Source organism: Hyalella azteca, unplaced genomic scaffold (genome assembly GCF_000764305.2).
Source record: "Hyalella azteca isolate HAZT.00-mixed unplaced genomic scaffold, Hazt_2.0.2 contig15428, whole genome shotgun sequence".
Taxonomy (NCBI): Eukaryota; Metazoa; Arthropoda; class Malacostraca; order Amphipoda; family Hyalellidae; genus Hyalella; species Hyalella azteca.
The window spans coordinates 77,368-97,889 of NW_025945282.1; the positions used below are offsets into that span (position 1 = coordinate 77,368).

General features: G+C 37.6%; 2 protein-coding genes across 2 annotated transcripts; both read right to left on the reverse strand.

Annotated features, from left to right (window-relative positions):
- Window positions 1–3,680: 3,680 nt before the first annotated feature.
- LOC108682372 lies at window positions 3,681–4,872 on the reverse strand. Its single transcript, XM_018171525.2, has 2 exons — window positions 4,688–4,872; window positions 3,681–4,278 (listed from the first exon to the last, which is right to left on the reverse strand). Exons 1-2 carry the CDS (start codon window positions 4,803–4,805, stop codon window positions 4,073–4,075), a joined length of 324 nt encoding a protein of 107 aa, XP_018027014.1. The 5' UTR covers window positions 4,806–4,872; the 3' UTR covers window positions 3,681–4,072.
- A 268-nt stretch (window positions 4,873–5,140) lies between these two features.
- LOC108682370 (bestrophin-3) lies at window positions 5,141–11,110 on the reverse strand. The gene is made up of 7 exons (XM_018171523.1): window positions 10,972–11,110; window positions 10,155–10,265; window positions 8,631–8,802; window positions 7,831–7,960; window positions 7,167–7,405; window positions 6,241–6,474; window positions 5,141–5,614 (listed from the first exon to the last, which is right to left on the reverse strand). Exons 1-7 carry the CDS (start codon window positions 11,040–11,042, stop codon window positions 5,141–5,143), a joined length of 1,431 nt encoding a protein of 476 aa, XP_018027012.1. The 5' UTR covers window positions 11,043–11,110.
- Between the last annotated feature and the right edge of the window lie 9,412 nt (window positions 11,111–20,522).

Here is a 20,522-nt window from a genome sequence, read left to right on the forward strand (position 1 = left end):
AATCACTGGGGAAATATGCAATAAAATGTATTAATTTTATATATGATTGACTGCCTGTTTAACTATCAAATTTTTTGATGAAGCTACTTGCTGAAGTCGCAACTATTCAATTTTTAATTTAATTACCTGATCTTTTATTTATCCTAATTTCGTTTAATCTTGGGGTTGAAGTTCTCCATAAATTTATGCAATCATTGATCTGGTATCTAAAATGTGATCTAGGTTTGATTGAACGATTTCATAAAGTGTAGAAAGTTTTGCCATTTATTACGCTATTTAAGCAGCCAAGCATGTATAATAGCCAGGCGACACGTGAGCTGCGTACTGGAACGGGCGTTGAACGTTGCCGTACGGTTGTGCTTAATTTTTTACGAAAAACAAAATGTGACAGTAATGAATCTTCTTCAAATGTGACGTACATAAACGGCTTCTGTACAAACATGGCGTAAATAAGTGGCTTCTGTACACATGTGATGTAGATAAACGGGCTTCTGTACACATGTTATGTACATAAACGGCTCCTGTACAAATGTGATGTACATAAACGACTCCTGTAAACATGTGATGTACATAAGCGGCTCTTGCACACATGGGATGCACGATATATGCTTGCAGTACATAGATCAATTTTTTTCAGACTTGAAGCTTTCATAAATGTGTCTTAAGCTCCAACTAAATAATTCAAGCACAGGTAGCGGCCTGCAGCACCGCGCGTGTATCTAGGTAACGGAGCTATATACAGCTGCTGCTATTGCTGCTACTGCTGCTGTTGCTATTGCTGTTGCTGCTGCTGCTGCTGCTGCTGCTGCTGCTGCTGCTGCTGCTGCTGCTGCTGCTGCTGCTGCTGCTGCTGCTGCTGCTGCTGCTGCTGCTGCTGCTGCTGCTGCTGCTGCTGCTGCTGCTGCTGCTGCTGCTGCTGCTGCTGCTGCTGCTGCTGCTGCTGCTGCTGCTGCTGCTGCTGCTGCTGCTGCTGCTGCTGCTGCTGCTGCTGCTGCTGCTGCTGCTGCTGCTGCTGCTGCTGCTGCTGCTGCTGCTGCTGCTGCTGCTGCTGCTGCTGCTGCTGCTGCTGCTGCTGCTGCTGCTGCTGCTGCTGCTGCTGCTGCTGCTGCTGCTGCTGCTGCTGCTGCTGCTGCTGCTGCTGCTGCTGCTGCTGCTGCTGCTGCTGCTGCTGCTGCTGCTGCTGCTGCTGCTGCTGCTGCTGCTGCTGCTGCTGCTGCTGCTGCTGCTGCTGCTGCTGCTGCTGCTGCTGCTGCTGCTGCTGCTGCTGCTGCTGCTGCTGCTGCTGCTGCTGCTGCTGCTGCTGCTGCTGCTGCTGCTGCTGCTGCTGCTGCTGCTGCTGCTGCTGCTGTTGCTGCTGCTGCTGCTGTTGCTGCTATTGTTGCTGCTGTTATTGTTGCTGCTATTGCTGCTGCTGCTGTTGCTGCTGCTGCTGCTGCTGCTGCTACTGCTGCTGCTGTTATTGTTGCTGCTATTGCTGCTGCTGATGCTATTATTGCTGCTGCTGATGCTATTATTGCTTCTGCTGCTGCTGCTGCTGCTGCTATTGCTGCTGCTGTTGCTGCTGTTATTGTTGCTGCTATTGCTGCTGCTGCTGTTGCTGCTGCTGCTGCTGTTGCTGCTATTGCTGCTGCTGTTATTGTTGCTGCTATTGCTGCTGCTGATGCTATTATTGCTTCTGCTGCTGCTGATGCTATTATTGCTTCTGCTGCTGCTGATGCTATTATTGCTTCTGCTGCTGCTGATGCTATTATTGCTTCTGCTGCTGCTGTGCACCGTGAAGACAGCCAGCACAGCTGTTGTCGTCACGACAGCGTAGCGAAGTAGCAGCGTTAATTCATATCCACTGCTGTCACTACTGCTGTCATTGCATTGCTCAGATTATTTATTTATTATATGCGACCAATTTAGCTTTCAAGTTGCACTGGCGTGCATAGCAAACTCGGTAAACTTTTCTGGTCAACACTGAAAATTTTTTCTCTAATTTTCGATATTAAAAACGTGTATTCAGGAAATTTGAAATTCGTTTGAAACCTAAAAAAGTTGTCTGTGTTTTAGCACATAGTATAATTTGTAATTAATAAGTAGAAAGAGTAAGTAAATATGGCCGAATGTTGAAGCCTATTCTTTGCCTCCATATTTTTCGTTAAAGTGGCTATCAAGCAATTGATTGGTCATAACTTAAATGTGTTGATTTGAACGAAAAGTTATTTTAGATATATAATAAGATATTAATATAAGATATTTAAGATATATACATGAATATACATGAATTTTTTTATTTTTATTGATTGAGCAAGCAAGATCTTGCAGATAAGATGCGTTTCTTGATAGCCTTTATCTACAACGATGGAAAATTATCTCAAGTTTTAAAAACGAAAAAGAAATTAGCTTTGCGTTTTCAAGAACGAAGTAGAAGTTATCCTTGTGTTTCGAAGCTTTTTTTCATCTTTTCCTAAATTAACAGAAGGCCAGTTATAAATCAATAATGATATTTGGCGCGATACATGCAATTATCGCCTAATATGAGTTTAAAGTGATCAATTATATCAAGTGCATCAACATAAATTCAGTGTCGCCATAGTTCCGTTATTCAGACGCTATCTGTTCTAAAGCAAGTTGCGTGACGCAGAGAAAGTCGGGAAAGCACTCGAGTTCAACATGACAGAAAACCACGCGCGACACACATCCACTCACCACGGCCGTCCAGGCCACACTGGCGGTATGCACCTTCCCGTTCGATGGCACCGTTTTATTGATGGCACTTCCCAGTATAATTGCTTCAGTAATCAATGAATTTGCATTGATATAATCGGAGGTAATTAAGTCTTAGCATCGGAGGTAATTCAGTTTTTGGAAGTATTTCAGCTTTTCGGAGGTAATTGAGGCGTTATATCACTTTTTTTTTACTTTAAAAGGAAACTAAAATAAAATTATAACTGAAAAGTTTACAAAAAAATTATAAAATATACGTACAAAAAAAATAAATACTAAATATCTGCTAGATTATTCTGTAGAAAAATTTTATAACCTAAGCACAAGGTCAATTATTAATTCCAAGTCCTGTAATGAAACTCGTAACGACTGTCGTAGAACCTGCGCTTACACAGAGAATAACATTAAAGTTACTAATTGCTCATTAAACTGATTAGTTTGTCGTATTTACGGCATGGTCGATTCATTTGATTAGTTATTCATCAATTGAAAGTAAATTATGGTAATTATTTGAAGTTCACGTGTCGAGATATAAACATAAAAGTCATTAATTAATAATATGTTATTCGATTTATACAGACACATATAGACCGTGCCTGACGTTGAACTTTCCCTTATGAAAAATATGACAAATCGTGATTCATTGAATTTCTGATGAAGAATTTAAATAATTCATTGAAATAATATGTTTATTTTACTTGGAAGTGACCACAATAATCATTAAATGAATAATAATATAATAATTATTATTAATACATTTTCACTTCCAGTAACATTTACTCCGCAGTTTCAACGTCGGAAGAATCGTGCTAAAATGACCACATAAAATGGAATAATTACTTGTTAAGAATTATTGCGCATGTGACATCTATATTTGTTGTTTGATCTGTGTTTTGTGTGTTTATTTTTCGACGTAATGATCGATGTTTAATTTATGTATAAAACATGTGAAATTTTTATTTGATTGATTCATTTTACTGTGAATTGATGTGAAAACATATTTTATTTATTATAGATATATTGTTATTCCTACATTAAACACATTGTAATAATAATATTGACATAACTCAAATTTTTGTGAATGAAATTCTGTTCAGTGAATTCTGGGCGTAGAGCGTGCGCACTAGAATAATGTTGGAATAATGAACAAAAAAATATGTGCACAAATAAATACTTTTTAGAACTTCCCGTGGTAATTTGGTATTAGCTTAAACGATAATTACCTGGCAACGAGGGTTACCATCAGTCGTTGAAGGTTTAACCTTATGTCGACGGATACATTACCCGTCCTAAATGTTATTCGTAACAAAAGGTCATGTAACGAAGATAACCTCAGTAATCAGAGGGTTAATTCAACAAATCACACGACATATTCATCGTGCTGCTGGATCTTCAGGGTTGGACAGCTCTTATTAGCCGCCATGTTATCTCGAACCTCGCTTGCTTTCCGCAACAAATTTGGATCAACAGTTCCAGTTCTTTTTCCAGTTGGTGCTGATCCTTCGTCGCCAGAAGGGACGGGGATCGAATAGATTTTGATCGCGCTGCTGCTCGATTTAGACTTGCCTGTGACCAAGGATATACATGCAATTGGATACAACTATTTATAAGTAAATTAGCTATAATGGCCACAATATTCTTGAATTCTTATATATTAAAGGTATTTTTTTCTAGCTATGGATGATTATTTCTAGGTTCGAATTAGTTCGTTATAAATAACAAAACTGAAACAATCAATAAATTTCAACTCGTACTCTAGGCAAAATTCAATAGAGGCACGGCTGTTCGGAGTGCCTCCGAATTCCTCGACCGAATCTCGTTTAAAAAATTAACTTTCACAGAATATTCAAGCACCGTATTCACTATCCACTCATTGGTCAAAGTGGCATCATGAATGACCGAATTCAGTCCGGATAATTCGACACCGTATTCACTAAATGCTGGAAAATGGTATAATAAATTATAATTAATTCACCTTCCGCTGAAGATTGTTGCGCTGGAGATTCATCTCCCTCGAAGACGGGCGAGGTGATGCCCTTGAGGTGCTGCGCCACTAGGGACATGGTTGCGAACTCGGGACTTGCCACCTCCATCAGCGAGGTGCAGGAAGGTCGTCTGCTGGCCCCAGACTTCGGCTGAACATATCACAACATCTAACAATTAAGTGGTTGTAAACCTGTAATTTTCAATCCGTGAAAATAAATAGACACGAGAGAGGATGAGAACGGATAAAAATTACTAAGCAATTGATTCATAGGCTTTGCGAAATAGTTCCGTCTTTAGGCTTCGACGAAACACCTGCAACGAAGGAGCCGATGTTACGGAAGCCGCCAGACTGAAGCCGCCAAGCGGCAACCGGGAACGCTCTGTCGCCGACGGTAGATAGACATGTAGATGGAATGACGAGGACCGTTACGAATGACGAACGCTATCGTCTTCTAAGAGGCAGATTCGACACGCGCTGCAGACACTTCGTGAGATAAGGAGGCTTCAGACTGTGAAGGCACCGGTGCGTCAGAGCAGCGACCTTGAACTGCGTGCGCTGCTGCATGCGCAGCCATCGAAGATCGCTCAATATCGGCGTCACGTGGTCGAATTTTCGCTTCTTGCACACGAGTCGCGCAGTAGCGTTCATTACGGATTGAATTATTAACTGCCGTGTTCGTAAGTCCATAAAGTGTGGCTTACCATAGTCCAATCTGGTCAGAACGAGCGCCACCACGAAGGCCTCGAGGACTGGCCTCGAGCGACAGCGGCTAACGCTACGTATTCGTCGCAGAGTGCCAANGTCCTGAGAGGCGACGGTGTAGGGCAGCTCCTGAGGCACCACCTCGTCCCAGTACATGTCCTGAATCAGCTCCGGGTGCTCGTTGTGCATCTCGTCTACGATCAGGTACGATACCTGACACAGTAAAACGCGTTTGAAAACTGTATAATGTGCCCGGCTAGAACCGATAACCTAATAAAATGATGCTGCTACCATTTGAATATTTGCAAGTGCGATACTGGCGTTTTTTAAATGATAATGCATACGTTTTCAGGAATTAAACTTGTCAACTTAATAAAAAAATCTGAAGCAATAAATAATAAAACCCTCCATTAAAAATGTAATTGCGTCGCCGGTGATTTGAGAGCAGAGGCGATCATGGGCGTCGAGTGTACAATAGGCCGTCTTGCCATAAACTCGACCGGTTTGCGCTCGACACGTAGATGGTGTTATTGATGGGTCATAGTGAGTAGATGGTGTTATTGATTGGTCATAGTGAATCATCAGCAAAAATGTGAGTTTAAAAGACTGCCAAGAAGGAATGGGCAGTGGCCAGGAACGATCATATTTCACTTGGAAAGGTCTTGGGTAATTGAATGACTATGGATTCGGTTTCCAATTATATTAGACAGGTTTGGCATAAATTTTACAGTATAAAGATAGACTCCTCCATCTATCGACGACAAAGGTAGTACTCAAAGGTAAAAATAGTAAAATTGGTTAACTGTTTATGTCAAATCAAAGTAGCACATTGAAATCACCTGCAGGTTGCGATCGACCAGGAAGTTCATCTCAAAGTCGTCATCATCGTTGCCGAATGGGTTGATAAGAGATTCTGCCACTTTCAACCAGCCCATGTAGAATGTGAACTGAAGCGTCGTGAAGATAGGGAAGTAGAAGTCGATGGTGTTCTTTTCGTAGCCTTTGCGTGGGTCCAGGAACTGTCGTCCCATCAGATTAGTGATGAAGAAAGCGTAAACGGCCCACGTCACAACCTGCGATACAATCCATCAGATCAGGTAAGTAATAAACAACGCGTAAACCACACCAATTTTCACCACCTGTGATGCAATCCATCAGATGGGATGGATGCCTGATGCTAGCTTTCTTGAAGTACACACTTCATTTATATCTCTGTTCGTGGGCAAACGCGGAGAGAGTTGCCCATGCAGTTCAGCGCTTTCAGGCATTGGAGCCTATAGAATACACAACCACTGCTTAAGCACCCTTCACGTCTCAATATTTCAAGCCAGTTGGATTCACATCCCTAATACAATCGCAACTCGGCGCTACCTCTTCACCTACCCGACTCTCCACCCAAACCAAACCTTAGCGGACAAAACCTAAAACTCAGTGGCTGCGGCAAGGTGGAGAGGTGGGGCATTTGAGGAGGTAGAGCTGGTGATAGGTTGGAAGAAGGAGAGTCGAAGCAGTCGATGAGGTAGGGCCGAGCAGCAAGTGTATTTGGAGATGAGTTTCCTGCTGCCTTATATTATGCGAAGTTATGCAAGCTTAACCAGCTTAAGCAGCGGCGGTAGATTTGCCGCTTTCTCATTAAGTGGTCTCCGGCTTTTATATTTCCGAAGCTGAACTTAATTCTTCCATAAAGAGGCTGAGCGCTTGTTAAGGGGGCTAACTTTGTCCTTAGGTTAAATTTGTCGCCACAGCAGCGTCCCGATTTCCTAACCTGAGTGTAGACAAGCGGTATGTTGTTTCCGTAGTAGCCAAGCAAGGACCCACAGCGGCTCCTAAGTCTGGTTATCTCGTCAATGATTGTCTTCATGGCGATGTCATCCTTGATTCTGTTCTCCTTCCTCGCTCTGAACACCAAAGCTCCTGCCCAGGCCATAGGCATCCAGTATACAGAGTGCGGCGTGCGCTCTGACATGCGCGAGTAGATCTCGCGCTCGTTCTCAGTAATGAAACCTGAGTGATAGTCTTGACTTAATATATCAAAGATACACTTTTCATTGTCATTGCAAACTTTCAGTGCCGACAGGACGGTGATCACGTGTTAAGCAGTTTATGGCTAATTCTAATTTGTCTAAAATTCCAAAAAACTTAACGCAATTCAAAATTATCCTATGGTACAAGATTTTGTACGTATTCTTCATTTAGAAATTTAATGTATTTATTATATATGCACTTTCCTGATTTCGAGAAAATATTTTTAATTTGTATGTAGAAAGAATATTCCTTCCAATAATATGAAATTATTTGTCTATGATTTTTGCAGTATCTTGATCTGAGGAATGTACTCAATTTATTTGTAGAAAATATTCATCACCCTGATTATACTCGTATGATATCAACATCAGCGTTCACGTATAGATATTTTTTCACTAAAGTACCTGCATCTTCGAAGTGCGCTAGAGTGGGAAATCGATTCTTGACACCAGGCGAGATCATGGAGAAGGTAAAGGACATGGAGAAGTTGATGTAGCGAAGGATTGTTCTCCTCATCATCCTTCCTCTTTTGTCCTGTCTCGGGATAAAGGGACGGAAAAAACTAGTCTTAGGATCCTATGAAATTTACCAGGTCTATTCTCTATAACAATCATTCTGTTATTGTTCGGGTGACTTATTTCTATTATTTTCTGTCTCTTCTCTCTTTTTAGCGTATTTTCTCATTTATTGAAAAAATGCCCTATTATGCTCAGTGTGCTGGTCATGTCCGTCCGTCAGTCCGTCCGTCCGTCCGTCCTTCCGTGACTTCATGTTTTTGTCGACGAGAAAATGCGCTCTCTGTCACTCATTGCAGTGAGTACTGAATTATATTTTTAAAGTATTTTGTAGATTCTTTAAGCACACGAGTGCATTCATTTAGATTTGAATTATCTCTGTGATACTCCATGGTTTACCGTCTGCCCGTGACTTCATGTTTTCGTCGACGAGAAAATGCGCTCTCTGTCACTCATTGCAGTGAGTACTGAATTATATTTTTTACGTATTTTGTAGATTCTTCATGCACACGAGTGCATTCATTTAGATTTGAATTATCTCTGTGATACTCCATGGTTTCAACTGTGTACTCTAAAGAGCAGCACCTGGTAAGACTATGAGTAAAATTGACTTACCTGACAGAAATTTGTTCAGAAACATGAGCATCATTAATTAATAGTGAAAACATGGACAATTAAAATTCACATACATTTCCGGCAAGTGATGTAGAAACGAAGAGAGCCAGCGTATCCGGCCAGGGGAACAAGAGGTACTGATCCCACCACCGCTTCACCACGAGGGTCACGAAGAAGCCGAGCACGAACGACAGCGGGATGTACCCAGCGTGGTCGGCGCACGTCAAGGAGATCTGCTCGAACTGACTGCAAGACGTATTGGAAGTGATGTTGGGGTTTTAAATAAGTCAATTGAAATTGAATTCTATAATTTTATGTTTAGAGGAAAAACAACTTCTCGTTTACGTCCGTGTATATGAAGTGTATATTGTTTTAATAAGTATGTGGTTGGACCTAAACCTGGATTATTAAATGGTTGACTACAATGGACATTAATTAATTGCACCCTTGAAAGCCGAGAAGTTTGGTCGATGGACGACCACTTGCCATAAATATAAATAATGATGCTTGGGCCTTGTTGGCTTTGGTGTGAGCCCACAGCAGTGATGCGAACGCACAACACAAACGTGGTGAAAGTGATGTGAACACACTGCACAACCGAGGCAAAAAGTGAACCGAAAGCACAGCACAAACTTGGCAAAAGTGATGCGAAGACAATGCACAAACTTAGTGAAAATTATTCGACCACACTTTACAACTGTGGTGCAAACAATTCACAAACATGCTAAAAGTGATGCGTGCACACTTCAAAAACATGGTGGAGGTGATGAAGACACAAGAGAAGTGAGCGAAGACCTGCATGTCATGGTAACGTAGAGCGGACATATATAGAGCGTCTGATTAACGTGGTCCCCGAGTCCTAGGCGGCACCTGTTGCCGAGTCTGACCTGTACTCCGAATTTTGATAAGGTGCTCACAGAAAAGTTTTCGGTACAAAAAATCTTCCATAGTTATAATTTCCAGTGAGTTCTTGTCAATGATGAGGTTTTGAAAGAAACGACAGATTTTTACAATGAAAATTGAGTAGCTTGGCTTCAATTTTCAATTAAGCGAAGCCATCTATTAGCAGTCAAAATAAGGCTAGAGTGAATATTTTTTCAATGCTAAAACAGCAGGTGAAATGAAGAATAAACAAAAAAAAAACTTCGAACACTGTGACATTTTTGCATTAACAGCACAATCCCTTAATAAACATATTGTTACACACCATTGACATTGACTTGAAATACGTGAAAATACGATCATGCCAAGAGTGGGAAGGAATCTTACTCGATTTGAGTCAAATATCTGAGCTTCACACATTATAATGGCTTAGAATTATTTACTTGATAATGCTTATACTAAAACGTTTCTTAAAACCATAGATTATGTGCCTTCTAGATTGATGTACATCTCATGAGCTAAGTTCTCTTCGACTTCATAATATTTAGTAAGAAAATGTTTTAAACATTTGGTCGGTATAAAATGTATTCACTTTTACATTTGTTAAAAATTTGCTCTCTAATTCAAACCCAACGCTCGAACATGGTTTGTCGGTATTAACGATTTTTGGAAACTTTTTCTAATGAGAACAAACACTCAAAGAAAACCTTACTTACGTCTTGCCGTATTCATTCAAAGCAAATCGGTAGATGATCGAAAGTGCGAAGTACATTGAAAGGAAGACCAACAAATCCATCCAGATTAGTTTGTAAACACTGCCGCGCCACCTGAGGACAAGGAAAACTATGATAATCGGAGTATCATTATAGTTATAATAATCTATATAAAAGTTTTCTCAAAAGTTTAAACTAAAATTGGGTACACGCTTAAACTGAAGTTGGACACACATTTTAACTGAAAATATGGTTCATGTTTAAACTGGAATTGGGTTCACGTTTAAAATGAAATTGAGTTCACGTTTAAACTAAAATTGGGTTCACGTTTAAAATGAAATTGGGTTCACGTTTAAACTAAAATTGGGTTACTTTTAAACTGAAATTAAGTTAAACTTTAAACTGATATTAGGTTCACCTTTAAACTGAAATTATGTTCACATTTAAATTGAAATTGGCTTCACGTTTAAACTGAAAATGGGTTAACCTTTAAGACTGAAATTGGGACCACCTATAAATTGAAATTGGGTACACATTTAAAATTAAATTGGTTCACTATATATATTGAGCATTGAATTTACTTCACGATGGCGTTGATGCTTGAAGAATGAATCTCTTTAACTCGCTGGTGCAATGCTATATAACTTTGAAATTGGCACGAAACTGCTGAACGTATTAACCTAAAGAAGAGAATTTCCAAACGTCAAAACACCACGGCTCTGCAACATGGAGGTTCAGTTTGTATAAATTACATAGGTTAATAATGTATAACTTTTATGACGTGATTAACCTTATGCTGACTCATGTTTTAGCAACATACCTGAACAGTAATTTTAGGAAGCAGCCGAAGACTTTACTGCTGACAACATCCTTCGCATATGAGACTGTCATTTTATAATAATTTCTGAGAACAATTTATAAAAAAGGTGAGTAAAATAACCAAAACTGCTACGCCAGAATCTACTTCTGCTGAGAAAACATTTGCAATTGAGAATGCTCGAGATTCACAGACATTTTAAAAATATTTTCGCTTCTATGATTAATGTAAAAGTAATTAAAAATCTCACTTGAAATCTTGGTCGCACATGTAAGATGGCACAAAGTCACATCTCAATTGACGTTCCATGATCTTTCACCTATGATTCTATAAGTGCAAATTTTAAAATTTCCCACTCATATGAAGAAATTCAAGGCAGGACATATTCATCATTCTCATATATCAGCGAAACTGCATTAATAGCTTACGTAACGAAGAAATAAAATTCATAACTAGCTGTAATGCAATTAATGATTAACTTAACTGCTATTCGTTGATATTTCCACAGAATTCATAATTAACTGAACTACAAATCATAATTAGCTGTACTGTAATCCATAATTAACTTAACTGCTATTCCTTTGAAGTTTTTGCTCAATTAATGATTACCTGCACTGAAATTTATAATTAACTGCACGGTAACACATTACTTACAGCAATACAGTCCCCGCTAACAGCTTCGCAATTCATTTATTTATTATTAACTGCAGTGCAATTCATAATTAACTGACTAAAAGTCATAATTAATTGCACTATAATTCATAATTAACTGCACTACAATTCAGAATTACCTTCACTGAAATTCATGACCATACCATATTCACTGCATTTCTCTATTATCTACACAGCAATTTACCAGTAACTGCACTGTAATTCATAACTAATTACCTATCAACCCACAGATAAGTGCAATGAAATTTAAAATTAACTGCTCTGCCATTTAAAACTAAATTAACCGTATTTCATTTTTAACTGCACTACTATTAAGTATTCATAATTAACGGTATTAAAATTCAAAATTACCTGCACTGCAGTTCAAAAATAAATTCACTGTTTTTTTTAATGCACTGCACTGCGATTCACGAATAACTGAAATGCAGTTAACAATTAACTGTTATCTTGGCCGTCAAACTGGAATGCGCGCTACAGTCCTGAGTGCAGAGGCTAACCAGAGCCTCTAATTCTAGTGGCTTTGTGCGTGTACAAACGTACCACACTCTTTTTATTATTCATCTGCAAAATTTTTCTCATGAATTATTCGATGTCTCACAGTCCTGCACCCTATCAATAACGTTGAAAAGTTTGTGGAACATATGCCTTCTCTCTTCCAACATTTGGAAACCGCGTTACTGCTAACCGCCTAACAGTTTCCAACCACAGTAAGCGCCGCCAAGCTATATATAGTTAGCACGGCCCAGCTACGTTTAGCACTGCGACACACTTTCTGCATGTATTCGGGCAAAACTGGGTCAAGATGACCCACACAAGGGTAAGAAGTGTATCGCTATGTGGACAAAGTCCTTTAATTGTTTTCTGTGTGTGCTTGTCAGTTTTAGACGAGGAATGCGCTAGACAAGAGCCCCCGGCACCGCTCGTTCGGACCGACGTCGATCATCGGTTACGAATTTTCGCTGAACAAAAATACAAAACAAGAAGTTTCGTTCATACTGAGACCATGTGCCAGTATAACATGCGGTTATATTTCTATATAACACACACAATTTTCTCACGAGGCAATAAGTAAAATGATGCATAATTTAATACTTAAAATGAAACTCTACTGCATGTATCAAAAAAAGTGTCGTACTCCGAACGGGATCTTTTAGAGTTACTAAATGTAATACCGTAACGGTACTACAAATCTGGAACCTGAATCCAATATTATTAACCGGCTACACGATATCTACAGACTGTACGTTGTCCGTTGTCAATCTGGAGTCTCATTATAATTATATGTAATTAGGACGTAATATTCACTTGACCTGATCAAGATCGATGACATGAGTCAGCATCTGGAAGACATCACATGATAGATCACGCGATCAAGACCTTAGTTGTGGGCGGAAGCGAAGGCTATATAAGGGCTAGCAACCTTCAGTAAGACACCCCGCAGTAGTTGATAAGCGCTGCGCGTGTAACGCGTCGGTTGAGTTCTCAGACCTTACGGTCGACACCGTAGCTTATACCTCGATATCGTAACTCATGTATTACCACCCCGTATACCAAGATGTGTTATCTAGACAGTTGTGCCTTACTTATCCTTCACGACCTTAGTCACGTAACCCGATCCTCAGTTAGAGCTTAATAAATGAGCACGGACAATGTGGCATAGGCAGCATCGACATTTCTCAGCTTCTAAATCTTTAATTTATTCAAGTATAACTTAAAAAACTTCATATAAAAAATGAGCACGGACAATGTGGCATAGGCAGCATCGACATTTCTCAGCTTCTAAATCTTTAATTTATTCAAGTAGCTTAAATAACTTCATATAATTATTACGGTTTATTATTTATTACCCAACTCATATAACTATCCGTTCAGGCCGTTTATCATCCGAAAATTTATCGGAGATTACGTATATCAAAATACTCAGAACTAATGCATTTTTTCGAATGAGCTATTTTAAGCACGACAAAGGTAATTTATAGACTTTTTAACATCACTCATTTTGCTAAATTCAACACATATTGTCACAAAAATCACCAAGGCTGAGTTTGCAAAAAGCAGAATAGAGTTTTTTACTTGGCTGGTCCGGTTCTGTAAAATAGTTAATTCAGTGGCTCGGTTGGTGCTTTGAGCCTCTTACTTTTTTTATCATTGGTTAGAACTCTTGCATTTTAGATGAAGCGAACTTGTTGCAAGGAGGAGTTTATGCTCATTTTATGTTTGATGCAATCAAGAGTAGCAGGCACGTGCGTTATTAAAGCTGGTATTAATATTAGACTATAGTATACAATATTGTACATCATTATATTTTTAATATTAGACAGTATTTAGACAATGTTAGGCATGCCGGATGATTTTCAAATTTTAGGAGACATAATTTAAAAGACTTAAACTTGAAAAATCTGAAGAAAATATCTCAATAAGATTACGGTTACACTGAAAAATATGCTCGTATACTTTTATCTCATATACCATTTGTCATCGGATTGACCTCAAATTATAATTTTAATGTGTTTTAGGCAATTTAATAACGTTCTCCATGGAAGGGATAAATGAAGCTCCACGCCGATCATATCTCTAGGCGCTTAGCCCGGATGAATAAATATGAAGAAAAATATAATATAGAAGCACCAAATATTTCATGCCCTAGTTTCGTACCTAAATCGGCACGGAGAAATTTTTGTACCCCTCGCGGACGAACAAAAACATCATGATTGGTTTGACCTTCTGTTAGACAGTCGCGAAACGATCAGGGTCGGCAAAATGGTCGGCCACCACATGCATTGCTATTTTAAAACGAAAAAAAATAATGGAGAATTTCGCGTATGGGCATAAAAAAGCTCGTAAGTAGATCTCAAGGCCGAGATAACAGGAATTTTATAAAGAAACAAGAGTATAGACGACAGAGAATGATTATTCTGAGATTGAATTTAGAGGCATCGTAATACAATTAATTATCATGGAGCTTGATGCGCCATGATTACAACCACAAATAAAAATCGTGCAATAGTTCCAAATGAGGCCAAAAGGGAAACAACAGTTGAATTTATGTTCCATTGACAGTATTCTGACACTAGTATAAAACCATTGAATTTTTATGCAAGCACATGAAAATCTCTTTTTCGGATGTGCATCCCTTTTTTACAACACTTCTCTTTAACTTCACTTCTTGTCTGTTTGTTTGTTTGTTTGTCTGTCTGCTACAAATCTTGTAATAAAAATTTAATACACTTCTACTTATCCTATCGATCTGAAATTTTGCACACTTGTGTAAAGTTGGAGACATGGCATGAATCAAATGTCAAAATAAATGATTTTAGGTATTAAAAATAATTTTTTTTTTTCAATATTAAAAAATTGAAAAAATAACTTTGTCAGCTACAAATCTTATAACTGATATTTGACACACTTTTACCTGTCTAATTCATCTGAAATTTTGCACACTTGTGTGAAGTCAGAGGCAATGCATGAATCAATTAATAGAATAAATAATTTTGGAAAAAATGTATATATTAAAAAAATTTATATATTTAAAAATCGAAAAATTAATTTCTTCAATATTCCAAAATTAAATGAGAAATTCATTGTACATCTGTAAGATTGGAGACACTGGATTCTTTGGAAGTGTTGTCTTTAAAAAGTAATTTTTAAACGATGTATATGTGGATAATTTCTTAGATTGGTAGATTAAAGTTCACATCCATGTAGGGAAGGTAAAACATAAAAATAACTGTAACTTCTATTTACTGTATCTAAGCCTGGGGTAACCCATACTAGTTCGGTAGGTTAATTGCAATAAAGTTGCATTGATATGTTTTAAAAATGTTTTATTATCATTAAATGTTAATGAGTATATCCCAATAGCAGAACAATAAATATTTAGAGATTTCCGATAATTTTGGCCATTGTAGCGGCTAATGTAGCGCGCTACATTTTACTGTAGCGGTAGCGGTAGCGCCCGTTACAATCTAGTGGGTGTAGCGGTAGCGGTAGCGCCGCTACATTTCCAAGTAGCGCTGCCCAGCTCTGCCGACAGGAGTATCAAAGCTACAAAACTTATTTTTGCGTGAATGCTCTCCTAAGTTTTGAGAGAAATGGGCTCCTGTCAAATTTGCATTGTAATAGGATGTTTCTTATTTCTCTGAACAATAATGCTAATAACTTATACCAATAATAATGATAATAGAACTAATATTATTTGTATTAATATTAATATTGTTGATAATAATAAAAATAATAATAATAATAATAATAAAAATAATAATAATAATAATAATAATCTTAATAATAATAATAATAATAAAAGTAATTATTGGTGAATAAATTCCTAACATAGGTATTCGTGATGAAGGCACGCAGACGAACGACCATACAATATTATGTGTTTGTAACTAGGAACAGCAAAAACTATTATCTGTCTGATTTATTCATGATTTCATTACACTTCCATTTCCAATTATTCACAATTTAAATGAAATAACACCCTGAAAGAAGCTCCCCAGTAATGTATATGCCTAAAATTAATCATGCATTTGGAATATTTTTTCTCTTTTTTCTCAGGGATTTTTCTTTAAACGAAATTAAATTTTTTATAGCGTCACAAAAATAACCCGACTTAAAAATTTGACCTTCAACCTATCAAACACAATCAAATATTAAATTGTGATGGTAGTAAAGATCAAAAATTAAATTAACAATTAAATGTATTATTTGGCCTACACTGTTTCTTTCTTTGAAGAAAATTCACTGGGATCAATCAAAACCCTAATTAAAAAGCACATAATAACACACATCTTATCTACGTTTAATTATGCAGTTACTGTATCATTGATAAAAAAATATGGTGTCACTTAATTGCTTAAATCGCAAGTTAACTAAAAATTTAAAAGCAAAGAATAGTCCACAAAAAATTCATATCTTTATAGAAAACGTTTCGGAGTCCAGCTCAAGGAGTCCATTTCGGAGTCCATTTTTATACCATAAAAATATGGAAATAACTCAGGACCAAATTTTGATCTGGAGCCAAACCATCAAAAGTCATTCAGTACACTTAGCGGCCAAAGTACACTAAGCGGTTAATTTATCGGCTGTGGCTGGTGGGATAATCTTGAAAAACCGCCAGTGATTGGCAGACAAAGTTACGAATTCGTAAATTTTTTTGATAGTACGGCCCCTATACTACGAATTATGAGCGTATCAACACCTCCCACCTCCCGGTTCCACGCCCCACACCCAACTGCAACACCGTCGCTTCTGGAGCCCAATATTGAACACTCTTTGGGTGAGGAGGCGAACGAAATGCTTTAATCAAATATTCCATACCCAATAAGGGCTGAGACTGCAAAAGGAACTCTTATATAAAAGAAGTAAGTATAATGCATCAAAGATTTGGCCTTTTACGGCGGGTTCCATGAATTAACGTAGTTCTTTTGGATGTATGTAATTGTTCAAATATTCTCTCCTGATTAATAAATCAGGTGTTCACATTGGAGAAGTAGATAAAGTAGTTCTTTCCATCAGGAAAAAATCCATATTAGGATAATTCATTTTCTCAATTCTTTTATATTGAGTTATTAAACGCGCTGACCATCTAATACATGATTTTTCGAACTAACGTGCCATTAAATCCGGAAACTTAGTACATTATATTTTTTTATTAGCTTATAGTTTTCATAATGCAAAAAAAAATATACCGGCTTCTCAAAGTCAGACTGCGCAGGAAGTTCAACCGTTCGACGCTCGATTTAAACTCGTCCCAGCCGGCCTATTCCAATCAACAGTAATCGAGCAAAAGCCATTCACGGCCCTTCAATAGCTTGCGGTTCCATGGATTAAACAAAATCAGACTTAATCTCCTCACAGTGATAGAGCAGAAATTTTCTGATCATTAAAAAAAATAATCGCGAAGAACGGGGCCGGAGTTCAAGTGACATTTGCGCAGAGAATCTCCTGCTTTAAAATGCTGCGTTAACGCCTTATAGAGAGAGAGCTGAAACTTATTCATTCTGTATTATTAACTCTAAATTTTAGTGTTCGACAGTTAAACGATACCACTACACACCAAACCTTGTTAATTTACGACTAATTCGTCTAACGGCTGAAAAATATATACTCCCATGGAAATATCCTACCATGAAAATAATTTGAGAATTAATACTGCATCTTATTTTGGTACACTAATGCACCTTTTATTCTAAAACCAGTGGAAAAAATGTCTAATAACTGCTTAGTTCATTCACTTTTTGTCCATTCGCTTTTTTTTCCTCTTTGTCATGATGGACGAAACTACAAAACCACCAACATCATCGAAAATCCAGATGTGTACGTGTTCGAGGGCCAAGGTATGGTATTACCAAGACACGTACACGTAAATCCAGATGGTGTACATGTTTGTGGGTCAATGTATGGTATTACCAAGACGGCTAATCGTTTAGAAACAAGAAAGCGAAACGAGTTGTGAAAAATATTAACTAAACAGAATACAATTTAAATTCCTGGAACCTGGTAACATTAGTTACATGTAAAGTCTGGTACTCGAGACTCTTATACTAGTTACAATTGAGAACTTGTTACTTGTTACTGTAAGATGTAACGATGTAAGTAACGTTTGGTGACACATGTAATATATTTTGCGGGTACATTGGTTTCAGTAACTTCAATGCTCCGCAGACTTTGATGGCTGGATACTCAACATAATAAATTAAAATAAAATCAATTTCAAAATCAATATTTATCGCTATATTAAAATAAAATATAATATAATAAATCATAATAAAAAACGCATCAATGATCGTTGCCAATTACGAAGACAGAATTTAAAATTATATGAAATAAATTACGATTTAAATAAATTATTTTGTTACGATGTTCGTAGCAAATTTGCAACCTGCATGAAACGCTACACAATTAACAAAAATTTATTTAAACATACATCAAATATTTTATTCGTTGACGCTTTTGTCGAGGAGGAAACAAATATGGCTCAGAAGCGACTTGAAATTTTGTCAACACTTCAGTAGGTTTATTATTACTTGACTTTTATAATATCTATAGCTAAGTTCCAATATGATCTGTGCAAATTAACACAATTCTGATTTTTTCACTTTCATTTCTAGATCTCTCTCCGGTCCAGCATATTTTTCTAAGTAGGCTTGGCTTATTGATCCTAGGACTTCAAGCGCTACTAGCTTATTGATTCAAGGACATAATTCACTACTAACAAATTAATTTAAGAAATATTCAGTAATCGCCTATCTCGCCTAAGTCCAAACTAACTTATTAATTCAAAGCTATGTCAGTAATAGCTTATAAATTCTATGACTTCAAGCGCTGTCGCCTTATTAATTCAACGACCCGAGATGTTGGAAACTAAGTAACGCAAGGCAGAACGAAAATGAAGGCCCATTCATAAATTAATAGTCAAGCAAGAATCCCTACTATAATTTTTAAGTGTTCAATCATTAGTATTTTTGTAAATTGTTTTGTAAAAATTTACCAGCAAACATCAAGCAATGTTGAAATAAAACATCAAAGTTGACAAGCAAAAGTTGCAAGCATGAAAAAAAACACACATGAAAAATTTTTCATCCTTTAGGCCACAATGACTGACTATTTTTAAATAGTCTGAAAATATAGCCTTGAATCATTATCACTAATTATTTTCTATGTTCTTCTAACTTAAAAAACTATTTATGCAGCACAATTGCCACAACGGTGAATAACATACACTTGAAAGACAGCGATGCACTATTTACTATAGTTTCCCACAGAAACTTCGACTGGAACTGTTTTCTTTGAATGAAATTTCCGTAAAAAATAATCTACGGAAACTATTTGATTCAATATTGATTAACATCATAATGGTTTCACTTTGTTTTAATCGACACTAACATGAGAGCTCTGGTGAAACCTATAGCTTATTTTATCCTTCATATGCTTGCTTATTATCATAAAGAATATTCTCTTTAAAACGTATGCATGGTTCATTAGTTCAGCCATGATATAAGTAGCTATACTCATTGAGGAGCATTTCGCGGTAGTTCGTTGAGCGAAATAACAACTTTACTAGGTAAATTGAAGCTAAAAAATACATCAAAGATACAAGCTGTGCTTCTTCCGATTTTTTGAAGGACAAGAATCTTTCCATGTGTATTTCGAGGCATCAAGCATACGGTCCACCCCCACAGCTTCAGCAGTGGTCATTCAGTAATTGGCTCTATTGCTAAAGTTGCTTGTTTCAATCAATCTCAGCGGCGCAAGGTATCAATCCTATTTTGTTGTTTATTCGCATTTGAAAGGAATTTTCTCTGGCCTGTAATCGTTTCTCATTTAAAATGCTGCTATCTAATGCCGACCGACTGCAGAGTGCAGACTGCAGGGTCGCGGTGCCGGCCGGTTGAAGTTCAGTTGCATTGCAGACTTCGTGTGGATTGGTGGTTGGTGGTCGCTCCGGTACAGACAACTGGAGGGCTATCAACAGGTGCACGTCTTGTCCTAATTTTGCTGCAGCGTTAGATTTACCTGCATATCGGGCCTAATGAATCATGTGTGAAACGACAATTTAGTTATTAATGTGATAACGTTAAGTTGTTAACTTGCAGTGCAAGTCAAATGCAAATTAAGCTGTTGCAAAAAAAATAAGTCTGCCGAACGTGACGGATAGTACCCTGAAAACCAGCTTTTGGAGTATCTTGGTTGACATCAGGTTGAAGAAAATTCCTTTCTTTTTTTTCGGAAATAACGTTTAAATATTGATGAAATCTGTTTGAGGAAAAAAAATCCGAGAACAATCTGTTATTATATGAGGAAGTAAATGAACTTAGCTATATATATATATAATTCACTAATGTATCTTAGCTATATGCTAACGTAACCCCAGATTCTTC

Coding starts and splice junctions, on each gene's coding strand:
- LOC108682372 (XM_018171525.2), bottom strand. CDS start 4,805: ATGGAGGTGGCAAGTCCCGAGTTCGCAACCATGTCCCTAGTGGCGCAG. Junction 4,279..4,687: donor GCAACAATCTTCAGCGGAAG/GTGAATTAATTA, acceptor CCTTGGTCACAG/GCAAGTCTAAATCGAGCAGC.